Source organism: Lactuca serriola, chromosome 1 (assembly GCF_051521515.1).
Source record: "Lactuca serriola cultivar US96UC23 chromosome 1, Lser_US96UC23_V15, whole genome shotgun sequence".
Lineage (NCBI taxonomy): Eukaryota > Viridiplantae > Streptophyta > Magnoliopsida > Asterales > Asteraceae > Lactuca > Lactuca serriola.
In genome coordinates, this window is record NC_136408.1 from 237,225,376 (window position 1) to 237,250,080 (window position 24,705).

General features: G+C 35.0%; 2 protein-coding genes across 2 annotated transcripts; one reads left to right on the forward strand and one right to left on the reverse strand.

The window, feature by feature from the left end:
* The first annotated feature begins 14,514 nt into the window (after positions 1–14,514).
* Positions 14,515–16,409, forward strand: LOC145049978 (protein DESIGUAL 2-like). Its single transcript, XM_078998309.1, has 3 exons — positions 14,515–14,684; positions 14,905–15,110; positions 15,942–16,409. Exons 1-3 carry the CDS (start codon positions 14,565–14,567, stop codon positions 16,177–16,179), a joined length of 564 nt encoding a protein of 187 aa, XP_078854435.1. The 5' UTR covers positions 14,515–14,564; the 3' UTR covers positions 16,180–16,409.
* Positions 16,410–17,040: 631 nt separating this feature from the next.
* Positions 17,041–18,382, reverse strand: LOC145049984 (putative transcription factor At1g61730). The gene has a single exon (XM_078998315.1). The coding sequence runs from the start codon at positions 18,276–18,278 to the stop codon at positions 17,205–17,207; it is 1,074 nt and encodes a 357-aa protein (XP_078854441.1). The 5' UTR covers positions 18,279–18,382; the 3' UTR covers positions 17,041–17,204.
* Between the last annotated feature and the right edge of the window lie 6,323 nt (positions 18,383–24,705).

Consider the following 24,705-nt stretch of genomic DNA (forward strand, 5'->3'; position numbering starts at 1 on the left):
GTTAAAAGGTTTTCAATTATTAAAAATGTACAATTATGAAACCATTTAACTGTAATCATGTGTTTAAGTACAAGATATTCTTGTACTTTTGCTTGTATTCCCCCCCCCCCCCCTGAAAACATTGAAAAACCATTGAAAAAGGGTAGGGGTATGAACTCACCGGACGCGGAAACGTGTCGATTTCGGATGGTAAGCGTCAAATCGAGGCCTAATAACATGCGAGGTTCCTATGTAACATGAAATGGCATACAAATATATCTAATTAGATTCATAAACTCTAATAAGATATGAAGTCACACTCCAACGAACGAAAACACCTCAAAACGGGTGTTTGGAGTGACACGGGTGACATCTACGGACTTGAAATGAAGCGAGGGACTTGGGATTTGAGTTTACTCCCCAAGAGTAAAATTCCTAATGAGTTTTCAGCCATATACACCACTCACACATGAGTTCACGGCCGTGAACTCATGTTGGCAAGATTTATGGTGCTTAAAGGGTCATTAACACTTGGGAAGGGTTGGAACAATTTTACCTAAGGCTTGGAATGAATTTAAATTACCAATAACAACACTTAAGGGAGTTTACTGCCCTAGCATGGAGCTTACGGCTGTAAACTCTCATACGCCGTTGCATAAGTGATTTTAATGTCCCAAAGTTAATCACATGTGATTCTAAAAATTCCTACAAGCCTTGAAATGAATTTGGGGCACCAATTGACATATTTTTAGGAGTTTACGACCCTGGAGCATGTTCTATGGTCGTAAACTCTCAAATGAAGAGTTTTGATATGTTTAAGGTCCCTAAACTGTTTTTGGTTGGTTCTATGATTTATTCTAAGGCTTTTGGTGGTGTTGGATGGCTTTCTAACACATTGGAAATGAGTTTACACCCATGTTTGAGGGGTTTACGGCCCAAGCACATGCCTTGGCCGTAAACTCATACAAATCCCTCAAAATCCATGTTTAAAGTGTTCTAAGTCCATTACCAAATTTCTAAAAGTCATAACTAGGTCTAGTTTGAGTCATGGAAGGGTTTAAGGGCTTAAAAACCGTTTAAATATGGGTTTACGGCCTAAGCACCATCCTGGGCCATAAACTCATATACAAGGCTCTAAATCATGAATAAATCTCGAATTTGAAGGTCCAATATGATACACAATGAGTATAGGAAGGTACCTTGAAGATTTGAAGCCTTAAACTTGAGATTTCAACCTTCAAATCTAGTTTGAGGAGAGAGGTTGGAGTGATAGTTGTAGAATGAAGCAAAAGCTTCAAAATGAAGACTTGGATCACTTTAAATAGTGTCCAAGTTCGGGACATGGTAAAATTTTACCCGATACCGGCATTAGACGGGGCTTTTGGTCGCACCCGGCCAATTTGCCATAACCCGATATGGTTGATTCTAGAAATGTTCCGATCATTAATATGCGGCGTTAGAATGAGTTCTAAGGGTATTAAGACACTCATTAAGTCATAAAATAAAATCCACATTAATGACTTAATAAAATGTCAGAATCAGAAACAAAATCGAAAACAGCGATTGGATGATCAGAACGAGTCGCGAGAAGGGTTACATTTAGGGATATGAATTTCGGGTTGTTACATCTGGTTGCTGCGCCGTCAGTTTGAACTGGTGTAAGGACTGGAACATGTGATCCTTCTTCCACGGATCGCCATACATCTCTACCCAATCTTCTTAAGTACCTCTCCATTCTTTGTGACCAGTGATGATATTCATTTGCTACCAGTATCGGTGCTCGGTTAGAACCACCAACACTATTGGAGACATTCAGAGATAACGATTGTGCCATTTTTTTTTTGAGAAATGAGCTTTAGTGGTATAGAAGGCTTAATGAGAAAATCAGAGTTCCGATATCCAAGAAGCAACCACTTTGTCTCTGATACCAATTGTTGAGAGAAAAACTTGGAGACACACTTGAACAAACGTTAGTACAAGTATATTGCGGAATAGAGTTAATCTCAAAGGATCTAAAAGCTCAACAATAATATAGTTAAATAGTTAGATAGTTAGTTGCGGAAAGTAAAGAAATGTAAATGACAACAGTTGTTATATCAAGAATACACTTAAACTGATTCATAATAAGGAATGCATTCACTCCGAGATAGTAAGTGAGATCAAGTTTAGTGATTAAGTCTAGAAGACTTGCTCCGAAGAGAGGTTATATTCTAGTAGCAGTTTGAGTCTGAAGAGTAATAAGATAGAGAAATGAAGAAGATAACTTAGAGAAATATATTCAGAATAAGTTCATAAGTTAACAGTAAGGAGCAAGAAGTGAGAAGTAAGAACTCATAGTTGGAAGTGTTATTGATATAAGAGAATGAGTCTATTTATAAAGACTCTGAAACAAACTACTCTATAAGCAGCCGTGTAAGCCATGCTGGACAATAGAGTACATTACATAAGATAAGTAAAGGAAATAACTAAGACTGCGAATGCTGAAGACTTAATGACTCCGGATGCTGAGATGATTGCTGATGGAGAATGGTTGCGGTTTGTAGAAATGAATTCAGATGCTGGATTGGTTATGGGAGCTGAACCGTTGCGATAGTAAAGAGACGGTTGCGGTAGTTGAGTTCAAGAGGGTCACTTTTATGATTCAACAACCAAAAAGCTGACTATGCTCCCACTAGCCTTGATATAGACAAAAGATTCATCTTCACTCCTTGAAAAACCAAATTCTTTGACTTTCTCATCAAAGCAAAGATTCCATCTGCGAGGTGCCTGTTTCAATCCATAAATGGATTTCTCGAGTTTACACGCTCTATTGGGGCACTCTGTACTGACAAAACCCTCTGGCTGAACCATGTAAACATCTTCAGCCAACTTTCCATTAAGGAAAGCGGTTTTGACATCCATTTGCCATATTTCATAGTCATAAAATGCAGCAATGGCTAACAGAACCCTAATAGACTTAATCTTGGCCATTGGTGAAAAGGTCTCATCATAATCAATTCCCGGAGTTTGAGAATAACCCTTTGCAACCAGTCGTGCCTTATAAGTGTGTACATTACCATCCATTTTGGTCTTCTTCTTGAAGATCCATTTGCACCCAACTATCTTACGATCAGGTACATTGTCAACCAAGTTCCAAACTTGATTGTCATACATGGACTGTATCTCGCTATCCATAGCCTCTTTCCATTTAGCAGCCTCAGGGCCTGCCATGGCTTCTGTGTAGCTGTTAGGCTCATCTAGATTTACCAGTGTGTTATCACTGATAAGTGTGTCACCTTCTGCAGTAATATGGAAACCATAATAATGCTCAGGTGCATTCCTAACTCTGGTGGAACGCCTCAGAGGTATAGATTCTTCAGTCGGCTCAACAGGAGTTTCCTCCTCAAGTTGAGGGCTAGGGTTTGAGGTTCCTTCATCACTTGACTCTTGAAGTTCCTCAAGGTCAATTTGCCTCCCACTATCTCCTTGACTCATGAATTCTCTCTATCAAAAGAATCCTCTTCTTGCTACAAAGACCACATTATCACTGGGTCTATAGAAGATGTAGCCAAAGGATTTCTGTGGATAGTCGATGAAAATACACCTTTCGCTTTGGGGTTCGAGCTTATCATAAGTCTCACGTCTCACGAAAGCCTCACAACCCCAAATCTTGATGTGGTCTGGATTGGGAACTTTTCCAGTCCACGTCTCGTGAGGTGTTTTGGCAACCTTCTTTGTAGGGACTAGATTAAGGATAAGGGTGGCAGTCTCTAAGGCATACCCCAAAATGAGATTGGTAGCGAAGCTCAACTCATCATGGAACGAACCATGTCCAACAAGGTCCGATTGCGCCTCTCAGCTACACCATTCAACTGTGGTGTCCTAGGAGGTGTCAATTGTGAGACAATCCCACATTCCTTAAGATAGTCAAGGAACTCAGTACTAAGATACTCACCACCACGATCGGATTGAAGCATCTTAATGTTCCTGCCCAACTGATTCTCCACTTCTTGCTTAAACTCTTTGAATTTCTCAAAGTTTTCTGACTTATGCTTGATTATGTAGACATATCCATATCTATTAAAATCATTAGTGAAAGTCACATAAAACCGATTAGCATCTCTTGTGGCGGTCCTGAAGGGTCCACACACATCCGTGTGTATGAGGTCTAACAAACCTTCACCCCTAGCACAAGTGCCAGTAAAAGGTGACTTTGTCATTTTACCAAGAAAACAAGATTCACAACTATCATCTGACTTTAGGTCAAATGACTCCAAGACTCCATCTTTTTGGAGTTGGCCTATGCGTTTCCTGCTTACATGTCCAATACGACAATGCAATAAAGATGCTTTGTCTAAGCTAGTGGAAGAGTCAATATACAATACATTATTTCCTAGATTATCTACAACGGATACAGTTTCATACACGCCATCACAAGGTAATGCTTTGAAATAATGAACATTATTAAAGAAAGCATCAATACTACTATTATTATTATCAAAATAGAAGGTAAAACCTTGTTTATACAATGCATGGAAGGAAATAACATTTCTTGCCATTTCTGGCGAATAATAACACTTATTCAAATCTAATGTAAACCCACTATTTAGCACTAAAGAATAAACTCCTATCTTGGTGACAGGTGCAGCTTTCCTGTTTCCCATGATCAAGTTTATCTTTCCCTGCTCCACATTCTCACTTCTTCTTAGTCCCTGCAAATCACAACATATGTGAATACCACAACCTGTGTCAAGGACCCAAGACTTAGAATGAGGTGAGTTATTAGAAAATATAGTGTATATACCTGCATGGTTGGGTTTTACTTTCCCATCCTTCACATCTTGCAGGTACTTCGGGTAGTTTCGCTTCCAGTGCGACTTTTCATGACAATAGAAGCATTCAGCCTCATTAGGGTTAGCAGAAGGAGTGACAAAACCTTTATTGGTTTTTCTTGAAGAGGAGCCTTCAAGGGTCTTACCCTTGGTACCCTTAGAAGGGTTCTTTCTCTTCTTCCCTTTGCCATGCCCGATTGCCAAGACATTGGCCACAGTTGGAGTAGGAGTAGGAGTAGTAACAACCGACTTACCCTTTAGACCACTTTCTACAGTCTTCAAGAGTCCCTGAAGTTTGCTGAGGGTGACTCCTTCCTTGTTCATGTGATATGTCATGCGGAATTGATCATAACACGATGGTAAGTAGTGCAAAATGATGTCTATTGCTAACTCCTCGGGGAAGTTCACATTCAGCTTCAGTAAACGGTCCAATACCTTTGCATTTTCGGCATGTGGCCCGTGATGGGTTCACCATCCTTCATTCGGGTTGTTATCATGGAGGAGATTATTTCATATCGCTCTTGACGAGCACTTTGATGGTAACGGTCCATCAAGTCCTGGTGCATCTCAAAAGGATAATAGTCCTCATAGAACTTTTGGAGCTCGGCTGTCATGGTGGCCATCATGATGCATGCTACTTTTGTAGCATCTCTTTCATGTACCTCATATTCAGCAAGCTCTTTAGGAGTTGTAGTTGGCTCAGGTACCTTTAGCTCCTTGTCGAGAACATATTCTTTGTTCTCATACCGAGTGACCATTCTGATGTTCATGATCCAATCAGTAAAGTTGGATCCATCAAAGATGACTCTCCCACAAAGATTCATGAGAGAGAAGGAGTTGGTGGGGTTAGAGCCAGAAGCATTGTTATTGGAAGACATCTGAAAAGAAGAGGAAATAGATTAGATTAGATTTAGGGATAGTCCTTAATAAAACACCCAAATGTAGTATTAAGGCTAGGATCCAACACAATATTTTATAACTTAGAAGAGGGATGCCGTAATCTAAGCTATAAGATATTTGAAGGTAGGTGAATGACGATTCACAAATTTCCACCATGAAAAACGAAATTTTTAATTAGGTTTTTAATTGGTTTAGAAACTCCTAGATTCTTTGAGATTCATTGAACTTTCTTCAATGGCATGTTTCAATCTTGAGTGTACCCTTCAAGTTTTGTGATTGGGATGTCGAGGATCACAAAACAAGGTGTGAAGTAACCATGCAAATTACTTGGTACCCTTAATGTATTACCCCTCAATCGATGTGTCGGTTAACCACACACGCTCCATCGATACTATGATAAACATTAAGCCACCCTTTACCTACCTTGTTAAGTTCAAGTTAGTGTGCTGGTTAACCACACATGCTCCACTAACGACTTAAACAAAGTGTAAAGTGTAATTTCATGGATTAGCACCTTATTCACATTTTCCTAAAATAACTAAGATTGGGAATTCAATAAAGTTTAGTTACTTTAGCATTATCATTATACTTTTAATGAGAATTTATAAGTCCTTGTCCTACCCGTTCGGCTAACGACCCTCCACCGATCAAGGAAGCAGTGGGTGAGAGTGGACACCCATTAAGTTGTCATTTTATAGGCAACAACCTTATACCCCCCTTATAGACCGGCTTCGTGAATGAGGCGTACTAGCGGTAAGACGACTTTGATCTTATACATACATACATATATATATATATATATATATATATATATATATATATATGTATGTATGTATATATATATATATATATGTATATATATATATATATATATATATATTATTAACTTATAATATTATAAGTATAAGGGTTGAATTTTATCTTTTAAAATTCTAAGGGTTGGAACTAAAGTTTTAATCATGACTTTACTTGTTCCAAAACTTGAGGGCAAGTTTTGTAAACTTTCAAAACTTTTCATTTCTTATAACTTATGAAGTTAATTGAGTATTAAAATGAAGACTATTCATTTTTCTAACTCTTGTGTTCTTTTAATGGTTTTAATTCAAGTGTGAGTCTTGGTTTTCTATAACTTGAGAACAAGTTATGGACTCTATTAAAACACATTATGATCAAGAATCAAACTACCAAGTAGGTTACATACAATTCCTATGATCATCTAATCTTCATAAGTTCAAGAACATGAATATGAACATTTCAAGAATCATAAATTACTTATAAATCTTGTAATTTTTTGATTATAGCCATTGTAAATGGATTAGCATAACCATTACACCATCTAAAACAAGTTTTATAACACCAAAACAGTTTAGGGTAATGTTTCTAGTCCATTTCCAGCAGCAAAAGTCGAAAATCTGCATTCTGAGGCTCCTACTCGTCGAGTGCACGAACCTACTCGGCGAGTAGGATGAAGATACACATGAACTCGGCGAGTCCCCCCATGGAATCGGCAAGTTCATCAGGCAGACAGCAAGATTTCTACTTTTTCCAATATTTTGCATCAAGTATCAAACAAACAAGCCTAGGCTCTGATACCACTAATGGGTTTTGAGCATTCTAACACTTCCTAAGTGTACATGCAACCCTAATAAACATTGGATTTATGTTTGTCTAAGATACATGCAAATAATTATTTTCCAAGGTTCTTATCCTATCTAGCATGGCATGGGGAACTTGAATCAAATAAAGCTAGTAGAATTACTTACCTTGTAGTTGTAGTTGATTGCTTGGAGTTTTAGAGCCTAGCACCAATAGTGTGAAGGCCTCAAATGGAAATCACAAATCACCACAAACTTTGGAACCTTGAGAGAATAGTCACAACTATCTTGAAATCGGCCCTCTTGCTTTACTTAACTCAACTAGTGTGATTTCAAGAACCAAGGCCTTCTTTATATAGTGTGGTGGATTAGGGTTACATCCATTTAAACCCTAATACCCACGTCTCTTCATTTTCATGAGATCCATGGGTTAAAGCTCCATGGAGTATCCATGGACTTTCCATGCAAGCCTAGCCCATTCCAAATAAGCATTAGCCCACACTATATAAATATAAGAGCCCATATTTAATTAGTAATACTTTTGATCTCTAAATTAATCCTAGATTACTTATAGATCAATACTAATTAAATAATATGATCTTATATTAATATATTTGAATTTATAATATATTAATAAATCATAACTAATACTATTCTCCAAAGATTATCCATAAATTGTTCGGGTGAAGTGGAACCCAAATTGACCATGCCGGGTCAGGTCAAGTACACACCAAATATAGTTATGGACTTAGACACTATATCCAACACGGTCTGCTTGAGCCTTCCGGCCTCATAAATCGTTGGACCCTTCGGTCCGGTCTATAAACTCCGCATAGCATAAATCACAAAGACATAATGCATAGCATGTCACATACAACAGGATAACATAATACTCAATGTAAGCACATAAGACCTTCCGGTCACACATAAATACCACTCAAGGTAAAGTATAGTGAGAAGACTTACCTCGCATGATATCAGATACCCTCTCGTGCTCGATAAACCGACCTAGCCTCCTCCTATCAAAATGATAACATCTCAAATAAATACTTTCTCTTGTCCTCATCTCTAAAGAATGGGTAGAAGACCATTCTTCCCTTCCCTGACCTCTCATGAATCAGCTTGACCAAAACCCCAAGGTCAACTGAAGTCAACTCTAGTCAACGGTCAAACTTTTACCAGACTCGTTGAGTGCACTCAGGTGACTCGGCGAGTCCATGCGTGTTCTCATAATCCTCCTAAGGCCTCACTCGACTCGTCGAGTTATCCTTTCACTCGATGGGTCACCACTAGACACGAATCGCGGGGCAACCCGACTAGACTCGTCGAGTCCTCTTATGGACTCGGCGAGTTTCCTCCATGGCAACACTCAAACTATCTTCTGATGTCAGATCTGCTTCTCTAACTTGTAGCTCTAACCTTCTAATACTCAATAATTGCGTAAAGGTCCAATCTTTAAGCTCACGCACCACTCATAGGGTCTTATTTGATGAAATAGTTTCTAAAATGGCAACCTAGGTTCACAACTCGAATGGAACAAAATAAAGTTGAACGAGTGAGACTCCCTAGACCTCTCAAGGTTCAGCTCTGAGGTTTCCCATTTCAGATCATGTCTCACTTAGCTCATAATCACAAAAGAAGGAGAGTTAAACCCTAACACTCCCAAGATCTTGAGGTATAACCAAAAATAGGTGAAAAGGATGCAAGACCATACCTCTAACAACAGTCCCAAGCGAAGAAATGTTAGACCATCAACCCCATCTCGTTCCTTTCTTGAATCATGCTCTTTCCCTTCCATAAACCCCCCAAATTACTTGATTTCATCATAAGAACTCTCCCATGGCTCCAATGGCAATTTAGGGTTTCTCACAGAATATATGGGGTGCATCTAAGGTCATAAGTTCCTTTAAATAGGCTCCAACCCCAGAACTTAGGGTTTTCTCTGCCCATTACCTACTCGGTGAGTCCATACTTGGACTCGTCGAGTCCGCTCATTAAATCCATGTGACCAACTCGACGTAACTCGGCGAGTCAGACTTTCGACTTGTTGAGTCCCTCCTTTATCCTTAAAATTGAAACACGAACTATCATACCCGAAATCCCGGATGTTACATGTTTTATTTACAGGAATTGGTTTTATAAAGTAATGTTACCTTCTCTCTGTTTTATAATGGGAAATCTCCAGAAAAGTCCTAAAATTTTAGTCTAATTTATGAAAAAGTCCCGAACTATTTTTTGTTTACAGAAAAGCACAGAATACCGGCTAAAACATCGAAAAAACCCTTTTTGGCCGGTTTCGTAGATTTAGCCGGTATTCTGTCATTTTTCGTTAGTTTGCTCAAAATATTAGGACTTTTTTGAAAATTACCCGATAAACAAAATATTGGGACTTTTTTGAAAATTACTATGGAATTAATCGATATTATTATTAACAAATCATTTATAAACATAATTTTTTTTTTATTATAAACAAAGGAAATACATTTGTTGCTAATTTCTAGGAATAGAATGGTCGACTATGTACTTTTCTATTGTTTGTTGACCCTTTCAAAGTCTCTATGTTCTTCCTATGTATAGTTGTGGGTTTCATAGTGAGAAGTACTTTGTTAGGCATGACCAATACAAGAGTTGATAATATTTATTAATACACAATCAATAAGTGTCTACTTGCTATTAGGCATGATGCTATATGATCATGTATTATAAGAAAATATCATTACACGAACATATAGATCTTTCATTATGTTCTTTAACCTAACTATCATCTAACCTCCAAACATTATCCAGTAACAACCATAAAATTACACACATCTATCGAGAGCGAAAAGTAAACATTGAATGACAATTTAAATAGATAATAACCCTTCACTTGTTTCCATATAAATTATCATTCACGGTTTACTTTTCACATTTTATAGATGTGTGTTAGCCGATGGTTGTTAACATGTAAGGTATGAATGTTGGTTGCTAGTTAGGTTAAACAACATAATAGGAACACCAACATTAGATAAATGCTAACTAAGTTCAACTACCACCTAACAATGCATAGGAAGAACGTAGAGAGTTTGAGTGGTCAGGAAGCAATATAATACTTAGACCACAAATTTATTCCTAGAAATTAGCAACAAATGTATTTTCTTTTTTTATAATAAAAATATTTTTTATGTTTATAAATGATTTGTTAATAATAGTATCCGTTAATTTCATGGTAATTTTCAAAATAAATCACAATATTTTGGTTATTATGTAATTTTTGGAAAAGTCCCAAAATTTTGAGCAAACTAAGAAAAAGGACAAAATATCGGCAAAATTTGCGAAAACGGTCGAAAAGAGTTTTTTCGCAGTTTTAACCGGTATTCTGTGATTTTCTATAAATAAAATTTAGTTTGGAACTTTTTGATAAATTAGATTAAAATTTTAAGACTTTTCTGGAGATTTCCTTTTTATAATGTATTTAAATCTATTTCTTTTATTTCTTGACTGGAATTTTTATATTAGCCCTTCAACTTTCATAATTTTTATTTGTTTTTGAAATAAATTATGAATATTTTTTATGCTAGTTGATGGTTTATAATGATTAAAACGATGTAATTAGTTTTTTAATTGGACAATATTTAGGTTATCGGGTTTAATTGAAAATGGGGTCTAGCTTATTAAGGGGGTGTTTGGATAAATAGTTTTTAGCTTATTAGCTTATTGGTTATTTTGTTTATTGCGGTGGGAATAAACATTTTTTTAAAATGTGTTTGGATTAGCTTATTGTGGTGCGAATAAGCAATAAACAATAAGCATCTTAAGTGTTTAGCAAACAAGACAACTTATATGAGTAAAATGACCAATAAACAATAAGCAATAAGCATTTCCCCATTGCTTATTAAAATCAGTTTATTTAGCTTATTCCAACCGCAATAAGCTAATTTTTAAAGACTTCTATCCAAACACTTAAATTTGCTTATTGCGGTAGGATTAAACAATAAACAATAAGCAGCCTATTTTTTTCCTATCCAAACACCCCTTAAATTCATGAGTTTGTATGTTTGTAAAACGTCATATTTCAGTAGTATAAACTAGGTAAACATATAAAACTACAAATAGAAAAGGGAGATAAAAAAAATGTCATGTCTATTATACGTCTGAGTGAGACAAATTCTTATCGCTATATGGATAAAAATGAGAATGTATCAGTGATATATTTGGATTTGAATCGAATAATGGTCTCTTTTGCAACACGTGAGGTATACAAACCTTAATTGACATTAAACAAAAACGAAACTGCATTTATCCACCAAAGCAATCCTGTTACGTAAATTAAGTATGTTAAAAAAAACTATAAACATTTACGTTTTCACTGAAAATTAAATAATGAGCATATGTATCAATGTCTTGTAATTTTTTTTGTTTTTGACAAATTACTTTTATTTTTGTTAATTTTAAACAAGGTTGCAGAAATTGGGATTAATCAGCGATTAATCGTGGATTAATCGTTTGGCGTTCCCCAACCGTCGAGGATTACGGTATTAATCGGAAATTTAGGATTAATGTGGTTTAGCAGGACTAATCGGTCTTGGCGGGATTAATAGGTCAACAAAAATCAAAAAAATTAAAAAACTTTAAAAATAATTCAAAAAATCAACTTTTTTTTTACTCCAAAATTTTTAAATTTTCAAAATTTCAATATTATACCAAAATGTTCATATTTTTGTATTTTCAAATTTTCAAATTACAAAATTTCTTATTTTCTAATTTTTTAGTAATTGTTTTTCTTAAGATATATAAATATTTGATTAATTTTAATATTTTATTAATAATCAATGGTCCCCGATTAATCTACGATTAATCCCTGCCATGACTGATTAGTCCCTTAACACCAGTTGACCGTCGAGCTACCGTCTAACGACTTTTACAACCTTGATTTTAAATCATAGTTGATGACCAAAAAAAGAGTTAATATTATAAAAGCCCTAAATTTCTAACGCGTAATTGGAAAAAGCCCTGATATTTTTTTTATTGTTGCTGTAGCCACAACTTTCTCGCTGAATTATCACTCTAGCCTACTTAACGAGTTTTATGGTTAAGTTGGTTAACTTTTTTGCAAAATCAGTCCTAAAAAGTTCAAATTTAGTCCCTGAGGTTTGAAAAAAATTACACCACATGGTTTTTTAACTTTATTTTTTGTTTTTTGTATACTTTATTTATTTTCGGTTTTTTTTATAAATATATGTACATTTTTTTTATATGTATATTTTACTTATTTTCCTTTTTTAACTTTATTTTTCAACAATTTTTTTAAAACCTTTTTACCTTTTGTTTTCTATTTTTTAGTGTATATATAGAGTATATTAGAGTTTTTTTTAGGTTTTTTTCATATTTCTTTTCATATTCTATTTTATTTTTTTAATCTTTTTATTTTTTTATTTTTTTGTCTTATTTTTTTTCCAATTATTTGTTTTTTTTTTGTAAATTTATCTTTTATTGACATTATTCAAAAAAATATAAAATGTATTAATATATTAGAGTATATAAGTATATTATAATTTTGATAATTTATAGTTTTTGTAATTGTTTTTTTATTTTTATTCAAGTAAATAAAGTAATGTTTATATTTGTAATTTCGGTCCAACTTATTTTCTTTTTTTTCTTTAGTGCTATTATATTTATGTTACGAAAAAATGAAAATTAAAAAAAAAAAGTTTGTTTACTAAGAGTTAGTGTTTCAATGTGTTATATAACTTGCAAATTAAATCATAGTTCTATATGTGATATCAATAGATTAAATTCAAGATAATATTTTTCAATTTGATAATAGACTAAATAAACAAAAAAAAATAATAATAGTCGATCTTTATAAAAAAAAAAAAACTTGTTATAGTAATTTATATTGAATTCAAGTTCGTTTACTTGAATCAAAGTAAATAAAAACATTAGAAAAACCATAAATAAGTAAAATAGAAAAAAAAAATAGAAAACAAAATTGTAATATGAAAAAACCTTAGAAAAAATATTAGAAAAACCATAAATAACAAAAAATAGAAAAAAAAAATAAAAAAATAAAAAGGTGAAAAAAATAAAATATAATACGAAAAGAAATATGAAAAAACCTTAAAAAAAACTCTAATATACTCTATATATACACCAAAAAATAGAAAACAAAAGGTAAAAATGTTAAAAAAAAATTGTTGAAAAATAATGTTAAAAAATGAAAATAAATAAAGTATATATATAAAAAGAAAATAAAAAATGTACATATATTTATAAAAAAAACCGAAAATAAATAATGTATACAAAAAACGAAAAATAAAGTTAAAAACCAATGTGGTGTAATTTTTTTCAAACCTCATACACTAAATTTGAACTTTTTAGGACTAATTTTGCAAAAAAAAAAATAACCAACTTAACCATAGAACTCGTTAAGTGGGCTAGAGTGATAATTCTGCCAAAAAGTTGTGGCCACATCAAGAATAAAAAAAATATTAGGGCTTTTTCCAATTACAGATTAAAAATTTAGGACTTTTTAATATTAACCCCCAAAAAAATAAGAATTAAAAAAATAAAAAAATAAAAAAAATAAAAACTTAGAAAGCGATACCTAAAAAAAATCAATGATACTTTCGGATTTGGTTTTGATTTTAATAAAAAAAATTAAATTGAATTGAAGAATGTTCACTCCTAATCATCCATCCCATATACATACTCAAACTATAAGTTTGGACGTTGTCCTTTCACATCTAACCAAATGAATTGGTTTGTTGTACCATATTAACATGATAACATGATACAACTGCTCACTATTTTCTTGATCAAGTAGCTACACTGAATGAGACATCTTCCTTTCAAGAGGTCTTTGGCCTAGTGATCTTGTTATAAGAGGCTGACGTTGAAGTCCTATATGAAATATTTATAGAATTCATAAGTAGTTTGCAATGTCTGTGGGCTTCGGTTAAAGAAAAGAAGCTACATTTGGAACTTATCTTACTTGTTCGCCATGGAAGGAACCTAATCTTACACCAAAGCAAACACGTGAGGATTACAAAAAACAGAATAAAGACAACTTTGAAGAGAACATAAAGTTTTTTTTTTTTTTTTTACTCTATAAAAACAGCTAATCTTACACATACCCATATGCAGTTAAACCTCATTCACTCTTCCTTAATCCCCTTTATTCACATTCTATCTTTTTCCCCCTTATCACGTTCTAAGATCTCTCCACCACCGCCTATAAAAATTCACCATATTTCTTTTCAAAATCCACCATATTCTATCTTTTAGGCCTTCAAAAAAAATGGCAATGAAAGGTCAAAACACCAGTCAATACACACTCCCTTTAGTTTGTTTCTTAATCATACTTATGGATGTTATAGCTGGAATCCTCGGCATTCAAGCCGAGGTAGCTCAAAACCAGGTCTGTTTTTAATACTATTTCTTTTTTACTTAACTGACTTAACGTAGACACAATTTAATTCTCTAAGCTATATGTGGATATTTTTTTAAAAGTCATAAAATGATCTTTCTCCACTTATTCCAAACTTATAAATTTTCGCCACAAATATATCATATTTTTCTCAAAACGGTGGCATTTTGACAAAATTCACCAACATAAATTGGCCATATTTTTTGTGTAGGTGCAAAGTTTAAGGGTGTGGATCGTTGAATGTCGAGATCCAAGTAACAAAGCTTTTAAGTTAGGTTTTGCAGCAGCGGTGCTTTTAGCATTTGCTCATGCCATTGCAAACATTCTTGGTGGTTGTCATTGTGTTCGATCTCGAGAAGAGCTAGACAATGTCTCGTATAACAAGCGGTTGGCTTTCGGGTCCCTCGTTTTCTTATGGTACCCATCTTCTCTTTCTAAGGTTTATGCTGATATCTTTACAGAAACAAACAATAGTTTTAATCTTGATAGACTGTATGAGAGTTTAGATTCCAATATGGATAATATGTTTGATAGTTTTAGTCTTGACAAACTATATGAGAGTTTAGATTCCAATATGGATAATATATTCGATAGTTTTAGTCTTGACAGACTGTATGAGAGTTTAGATTCTAAAATCATGCTCAATATGAGTCTTGGGCCCTTGGGCCCTTTTTCCACACACTATATACCAAATTAAACTGCATGATACTTTTTGGGGTTGGAAGGTGTAGGTGGTGGATGATTGTTGGAAATATATTTTTTTAGCAGAAAAGCTAAATGAAAAAATAATAATAAAATCAAAAACATTTTTTTATTATAGCATCCTACTTTTATTTTAGTCTATTATAACATTGTATATTCAATTATTTTTTATTTTAACATTATAGAATCCAACTTTTACTTTACTCAATTACAACCTTATGCATTCAATTAATCTCTAATCAATGCATCGTACTTTAAGAAATCTAGTCATTCACAACATTGTACTTGCAAATTTTTTATTAAGGTATATCACTTCAAAAAATTGGTTTAGAAATCTAGTCATTCACAACATTGGACTTCAAAAAACCTAACCAATTACAACAATTTACTTTTTTTTTCTTATTAGGATATTATACATATAAAAAGCTACCCAATTATAACATTTAAAATTGCAACACTTCTATAATTTTTAGACATTTTGGAAGTTCACTTTTTGTAAAACCCAACATAAGGAACATGTACCTAATGGATTAAAATTTGTACCAGGATTACACTAGTCGCTGGATTTATCATGCTAACAGCAGGAGTTATGGCGAATTCAAGTTCAAGAAAATCATGTGGAATTTCACACCATCGTTATCTCTCCATTGGTGGCATTGCGTGTATCATCCACGCCATGTTTGCAGTGTGTTATTACATTTCTGCCACCACCGTTGAAAGAGAAGAAAAAAAGTTGAATCCACCTAGTGTTATGCACCCCCCACCACAACAAACACCTGTTTAATTTTTTAACTTTCGGCACCATTTGTTACAAACGGTACTGTGTTTGTGTCTGTACTGAGTTACAAATTGTACTGTGTTTGTTATGCAGTGAGACTGACTGTAGTTTTATAGTCACATCTAAAAAGGTGTGACAAGATACAAGGTGTCGGTTTTTTTTTCTTTTATATTTTTTTGAGGTTCTATTCTTGTATGACTTAGTTTGGTGCTATATCTTATATTTCTTGATCTTAATATAGTTTTTTCAACCGTTTAAAGAAAGTTATTTCTCGATCTACTTTCAAGTATAAAATGCAAAACCTTGATTTAATTATCTGCTATAATGACATAAAAGCCCTTACGTTTGACAGAAATATACAAATTCACCGTTTTGGAGATTTTAGGTTCACTAAAACCGGATGTTTGCAACTTTTTTTTTTCAATTTTACCCTTTTTGCAGATTTACCTGGTAAAACCGAAATTTTTTGTCAAACTTAACGGCTTTAATGAACCAGAAAGTCAAACTTAAGACATTTATGAACCACAATACACAAAAGAACAAAATTTTAAATTTAAAAAAAAAAAGTATCTTTTAGGTTTCCTAATCCAAAAATCATATATATATATATATATATATATATATATATATATATATATATATATATATATATATATATAGAATAAATAAATAAATAAATAAAACATGTATCTTTAGGTTTCCTAATCCAATTTACCAAACATGATCTATTTTAAAAAGGAGAGCGGTTTTATTAAACATTTTTACAGTCAAATGATCAAATTAGATATAAAAATAAAAAATCCATGTCAACTAATGTTATATTTTCAAAAAAGCTAGCATACTTAGCAGTATTCTATAAAAAAGAAGTTACCACATACAGAGATTATACATATTTTTTGCATATTCATCAATGAAACATTATCAATTTATCATACAACTCAAGTTCATGTTACTAACCTAACTTCTTCTAGACACTTAACATAAATACTTCATAAATAACACTTCTCATAATCATAACTTACCTTACATGCTTAACTAGCACAAGATTTCTTCATCGCATTCAACACAAGCTCTCCCTGTTCTTTCATAAGCTCCAATTTTCTCAAATAATTCTTCAGTTCTTGCACCTTCAAATCATTCCATTTCTCTTCCAATTCCACTTTCTTCTGACCTGAAAGCAACTCTAATCCCCTATTCATAATATCCTCATCTGTGATCGGAATCTTGATTCCACCCCTTGAAAGCACCACTTTTTTGCCAGATTCATGGCCTCCATTAGAAACCACATGATTAGAGTTCGCTTTCAGCTTCTGATCTGGTTTTGGCTTAGGGTTAACTTTCTTGGTGTTACAACCAACAATGGCTGCGTTTTTTATACTATTTCTATCCCATAGCTTCTCTGATAACTCATACATTTTCTTCTCATGGGGATTGGACAATGACCTAACTTTCCCATTCTGCTCAATTTTACCTACATTGTTCATGAATTTCGCCTTCAACCTTTTAACTTTAGCTGTCATTTGCCCATTGTTCACATCGACATTCAGTGAATTCTTCACGAATTCATGGAAATCATTAACATCCGCAATTGGGTCTTTCCCCTTTGTCTCAACGTAACTAATCATACCTTTTATTAACACAATTTCATCCTCTTCGCTCCATAGCCTCTGAAATAACGGCTTCTTTTCTGCAGCATTCTCAGGACCCGATGGCGCCGGTGCTACCACCTCCTTCTTCGTGATCTTCGTTTCCGTATCTTCATCTTCAACCTCCGCAGCCTTCCGTTTCCCGTTTACTGGTTTCGGAGGAGGGGGAGAATTGCGTGAAATAGGGTTTTTGGGTTTGGGTTTTTTGCTCGGTTCATCATCCATGGGCTTTGAAGCTAAAGGTTTAATATTTGGATCGGCTTTTTCGAACTTCTTTCGAGGTGAATCAGCGTCGGATTCGGATTCTTCGGAGGATAATTGTGGAGTCGCTTGGGTTTTTCTGGAAAACGGCTGAGGTGGTGGTGTCATATCGGATTCCAATTCCGACTCGGAAACTCCGGTTGACACTTCTTCATCATCAGACGATGAATTGTTCATCTCTAGTTTCGATTGCGCCATGATCCGCCGAGAGATGAAGATCCTCCGATAAACCTAGGTCTTCGGCAATTGTGGTCTATGTAGTGGAGAATTTGGGGGTGATGCTCTAATTAGGGTGCGCAACAACGGTAACAATATGTCAATATCTACGTCTTTTCAAAACTACAAGAACGGACCTTAGCTATTTTCAACATTCACTTTTAACCTTTTAACAAAATATTATTGCACCAACTAATGTTTTATGTTTATCAACTCTATCAAATATTTATTTTTGAAAAGAATATGACAAATTTGTTGATGATTTGTCAAAAAAAAAAAAAAAATACACGCATATTTACCTAGCATTTGAAAATAGCCACACATTTCCATCTAGGCTTTGACATTTTTCTATAGTAATATGTTTTTGCTATAGTTCTAAATAAAGTTAGGTTTCACTTAGCAACAAGGTAAAACTTCAAATTTTTACAAGTTGTGGGGACCTAAGTCGTTTGTACGGTGAGACTTTAATGAGAAAATATTATATATAATTAATAGAGTTAAATATTTTTTTTAATATATATATATATATATATTTGAATTAAGTTGACATTTTGTTTAAGTTTAAAGTTAATTACAAGTCATGAAGCCATAGTGAAGCTATGACGAGATTTTTAAAACATTGGTTGCTATTCATGATTTTCCGCAAAATAGGCTATAATTTTTCTTATATAAAATAGACAATATTTTTCTTATATTTCAATATAAACACACATTTCCATATAACCTGCAACTCGTTAGGCGTCTATAATAACATAACATGTTGTAACATCCCGAGAATTCACAGGTATTCCCAAACCCTCTTCTATCTTTACCTTTTCATTATATATATATATATATATATATATATATATATATATATATATATATAATTTTGACTGACATATTTATCTCAAATTTATTTAATCTTGGTTTAATATTCTCTAAGAAATTTATAAGTTTTAATAAATATGATTCAGAGACAAGACTAGTGATAGGTTGGATTAGCGTAAAACGTACGAATAATGACGTAAGTCACAGTACTTGACCACAATCATCGTCGGGACGTTCCCCTTTGTTCATCATTATTAAAACAAGTAAGTTTTCTTATAGAATTTTAAAGCAAAATTAATTAAATATGAGTAAATTTTCAGACATACTATCCAAAAAATATATTACTCATAAAAATATCAACAACGAACAAAATTATGATGACAATCAAATAAATTCTATTGAAGAAACCGTTACTAACATAGAACAAAGTTTGAATAATTGGACAATACCTAAAACTAATGTTAATAGAATATATATAAAATATGAACTTTTGATTATTTTCAAAGTTACTCTATTAAAATGACAGAACAAACTTTGTCCATTGGTCAAAACCAACAAAATTTACATTTATTATCATCACGATCTATTCTAGATCATAGAATTAAATATAAATTTTTACATGTCGGTTTAGTCCAGATTGCTATCAAACCTCTATTTAGACTTGGAATAGATGCCACTGTTCTCCTTATTTTAAGAGACAAGAGATATAAAGATTTTCAAAATTCTATTTTAGCTATGACTGACACAAATATTCGTAATGGACCCATTTATTTCAATTGTTATCAAAAATTTTCTGTAGGACTATTTGATAAAAATATTCTAGACACTTTAGTATTAACTACAGAAAAAAAAATTAGAATTTAAAGATGATACAAAACCTTTAACTATAATTTATCGCGTTTGTTACAAAATTATGACAACTACACTTTAACCGAAACTCGTTTATCAAGTCCTAGAAATGAAACAATTATTTTTGAAACAAATACTAACTATACCAAAGTCCATACACCAAAAAGATTAAAATGATCTGATATAACTTAATAATGTAATTGGAACTTACAAAATGTTATCGATCCAAAATCTTTAGATTCTTCAAAACAGATCTCAAATATTATTGAATATAATGATGGTTTAGTAGATATAAAATTTTCTTCCTTAAATATTTCGTCATCCAGATTCTCAACTTCGTTTACCCCAGAAACAAGCTCTTCAAAGTCTTCATTTCCAAAGTCAAGATCTTTAAAATTAAAAATTGTTGACTATACTAATTCTATTCCCAAACCTTTATATCAAGATAATCAAAAAAGTGAAAATAGTCTTCTTAGTCCTACTAAATTGGATTTTATTGATGAACTTCAAACTTTTAAACAACAGATATGAGCTCTAAAGTACAAATTAATTGTTCAAAAAATAATAAGCTTTATGCTAATATGTTAAAAAGACATTGGAAAATAAATTTTAATATATGCAAAACCATTCAATATTACGAAGAAATTAGAACTCAAAAAAATAATAATTTATACAAAATATCTCCATATACTAATAAGCATAATAAACAAATACAAAAAATTTCTAGACTAACAATAGGAATTAAAAAATACCAGAAATCACGAAGTTATAATTTAAAGTCAATAAAATATATTTCGTAAATCCTAACAAGAAAAACATGTTAAAATGAATTTCTCAAATTTGGAATATCAAGTTACTTTTGATTACTTAAAAGATAATGAATATTATAAAGATTACAATAATAAAAAAAAGAGCTTGACACGAAGAAAATATTTCATACTACTTAAGATTTTTTTATTTTTTTGGAAAGGGAACTTCCCTAATGAGGGTTTCTGGGCCAACTTTCGCGCACCGACTAATCCCCCGCTGCAAACATGAGGCTTTGCCTCATGTCCTGGAGTCACTGCAGGCGAACCTCCATGGCCACAAGGGCTTAGTAATGCCAGGATTTGAACATGGGTCAATAGGTTATCCACTATATCTTCCAGGCCTTTGGGAAGATTATGTTTTATTAAATAAAATTCATTCTCCTTTTTTCAATGGTTTAAATTAATTTATGACCCTAAACATAAAATAAATTAACCATTTAAAAATGATTCTATCACTCCTATTTTAGAGAAAAATATAAAGATATTATTTCTAATAAAGAAATTGTTGCTAACTTTCCACCAAAAGGAGAAATTATTATTAACGAAATGTTTATTGCAACTCCTTTAGTTCAAACCCCGAATCAATTAACCACTGAAAAGGATCTTCAAAAAATTATTTACCAAAATAATTATGCAAACGAAACTTTATCTAGTTTTACCCAACATTTAGTTAAAGTTGAAGAAAAATTTTTCAAAGATAAAAATATTAATAAGCAAGATTGTAACACCGTGAATTTCAAAATAACCTTTCGCAAAATATAAAACATTTTTCATTTAATTTTCATAAAACATCAAGTTTAAATCTCCAATTTACATCATACAAAATCCCAAGATCACATATAAAAATCCCATGCGTGTGTACAGATCAAGCCGGCGCCTTCCCACGATCATCACTAGTACCTGAAACAAACAACACTAACACTGTAAGCACAAAGCTTAGTGAGTTCCCCAAAATACCACATATAACACATATTAGCCACTCGAGGCTATAACTCTGTGGGTCCGTGCACCCAAACTCTGTGAACCCTCAGGTTCTAACTCTGGGAACCTTCCGGTTCCAACTCTATAAGCATGCACAGCATAAATCACATAGACATCATGCAGTACAACACATAGTATACACATAACATACACATACTCTATCACATAACTCTGATTACCTACTCAAGGTAAAGTATAGTGAGAAGACTCACCTCGTATATCTCAATAACTCGCGAATCCTGGAAATCACTTGTGCCCGATCCTCCGAGCTATAATCCTCCTCAAGAAGCCTCCTCTGATGAAATGGAAGTAGATCCAAGCTCCCCAACTCTTCTAGCTTGATTTTCCTCTTCCCTTCTTGCAAAAACACACAAATTTGGTGAACAATGGCATCTTATCTCACTCACAAAAACCCTCAGCTGCTTTGGTGCCCTCAAGATCAAGGTAGCCGCAATGAAGGGCCATAAGGTCCTTTAAATAGGGCTTAGGACCGGGAAATTAGGGTTTCATTAAACAGTGAGGACTCGCTGAGTCCATTCCTTGGACTCGCCGAGTCCAGGCGCGAACCCGCGTCCTGAACCGCGATCCTACTCGGCGAGTTTGAGCTCCAACTCGCCGAGTCCCCTCACAAAACCCCAAAATAATATGCATAAAAGATATCTGGAAATCCGGGCTGTTACAATTCTCCCCCACTGGAACTAGACTTCGCCCTCGAAGTCTCGCTCTGCAAATAGCTCCGGATGCTGCTCACGCATCTCACGCTCCGGCTCCCAGGTCATCTCTGATCCCTTTCGATGTTGCCACTGAACCAACACCAGGGGTACCTCCTTGTTCCTCAAAACCTTGATCTTCCGATCTCTGATGGCCACTGGTCTCTCGGCATAATTCAGGCTCGCATCCACCTGAATATCCTCTAATCGAACCACTGCCGACTCGTTGGCTATACACTTCCTCAGCTGCGACACATGAAAAGTGTCGTGAATCTGCCCCAACTCTGCTGGAAAATCCAAACGATAGGCTACCCGTCCTACCCTCGCGATCACATGGAAATGACCAATATATCAGGGCCCCAACTTGCCCCTCTTCCTGAATCGAATCACTCCTTTCCAAGGAGAGACCTTCAGGAGTACAAGGTCGCCAACCTGAAACTCAAGCTCGGACCGGCGTCTGTCTACATAACTCTTCTGTCGGCTCTGAGCGGTCAACAACCTCTGTCTGACCTGCTGAATCTGCTCTGTCGTCCGAAGCACGATCTCTGTACTGCCCATCACCCTCTGACCAACCTCTCCCCAACAAATGGGGATCCGACACCTCCTCCCATACAACAGCTCAAAGGGTGGCATACCAATGCTCGAATGATGGCTGTTGTTGTAGGAAAACTCTGCTAAGGGCAAATATGCATCCCAGCTACCCCCGAAATCCAACACGCATGCTCGGAGCATGTCCTCGAGCGTCTGAATCGTCCGCTCACTCTGACCGTCTATCTGGGAATAATATGCGGTACTAAAATGCAGTCTAGTACCCAACTCCTCATGAAACTTCTTCCAGAATCTGGAAGTGAAGCGCACATCATGGTCTGAAACAATCGAGATCGGCACCCCATGCCGAGATACCACTTCCTTCACATACACCTCCACCAATTTCTCTGCTGAAGAACTCTCACTGATGGCAAGGAAGTGAGCGCTCTTCGTCAATCTGTCCACAATCACCCAAATTGCATCAACTCCCCTGGCAGTCCTTGGCAATTTGGTGATGAAATCCATAGTGATCTGTTCTCACTTCCATTCGGGAACCTCCAATGGCTGCAACTTACCATGCGGCCTCTGGTGCTCGACCTTAACCCTACGGCAGGTCAAGCACCTCTCAACAAACCATGCAACATCCCTCTTCATATAGGGCCACCAATACTCTTTTCTCATATCCAAATACATCTTAGTGGCTCTTAGATGGATCGAAAATTTCGACCGATGGGCCTCCTCCATCAAAATGGTACGCATTCCTCCCACAAACGGCACCCAGATACGCCCCAGAAATGTCATAAGCCCCCGACCATCGGTAACGAACTCTGAAACCAAACCAACAACCCGTTCCCTCTTCTGCATCTCGGGTTGCACAGCCTCGGCCTGCGCCTCACGAATGGCGTCCAACACTGGAGCTATCACGGTCAATCTCAAACATACATCCCGCAGCAGGGTACTCTCCGCCCTGCGGTTCAATGCATCGGCTACCACATTAACCTTGCCTGGGTGGTACAGGATCTCACAACCATAATCCTTGACCACATCCAACCACCTTCTCTGACGCATATTTAGGTTGGGCTGATCCATCAAATACTTCAAACTCTTATGGTCCGTGTATATCGTACACCGAACCCCATACAAGTAGTGACGCCAAATCTTGAGGGCGAACACCACTGCCCCCAACTCTAAATAATGGGTGGGATATCTCATCTCATGAGGCTTCAACTGCCGCGATGCATATTCTATCACATGCCCTCTCTGCGTCAGCACCACTCCCAACCCCAAGATCGATGCATCACAGTATACCACAAAGTCCTCCATCCCTTCCGGGAGAACTAACACCGGGGCTTCGCACAACCTTTGGCGAAGTGTCTCAAAGGAGGCCTGCTGCTCGGGGCCCCAAGAAAAAGCAACACCTTTCCGGGTCAATCTGGTGAGTGGCACTGCGATCTTAGAGAAATCCCTGATAAACCTCCGATAATACCCTGCCAACCCTAGGAAACTCCTGATCTCGGAGAGTGACTTCGGCACCTCCGAACTCATCACCGCCTCAACCTTGCCCGGATCGACCAATATCCCTTCCTGGTTAACGAGATGTCCTAAAAACTGGACCTCCCGCAACCAGAAATCACACTTGGAGAATTTGGAATAAAGCCTCTCCAATCTCAGAACTCCGAGAACCTCTCTCAGATGCTCCTCATGCTGCTCTCTAGATCTCGA

Coding starts and splice junctions, on each gene's coding strand:
- LOC145049978 (XM_078998309.1), top strand. CDS start 14,565: ATGGCAATGAAAGGTCAAAACACCAGTCAATACACACTCCCTTTAGTT. Junction 14,685..14,904: donor CCGAGGTAGCTCAAAACCAG/GTCTGTTTTTAA, acceptor TTTTTTGTGTAG/GTGCAAAGTTTAAGGGTGTG. Junction 15,111..15,941: donor GGGTCCCTCGTTTTCTTATG/GTACCCATCTTC, acceptor AATTTGTACCAG/GATTACACTAGTCGCTGGAT.
- LOC145049984 (XM_078998315.1), bottom strand. CDS start 18,278: ATGGCGCAATCGAAACTAGAGATGAACAATTCATCGTCTGATGATGAA.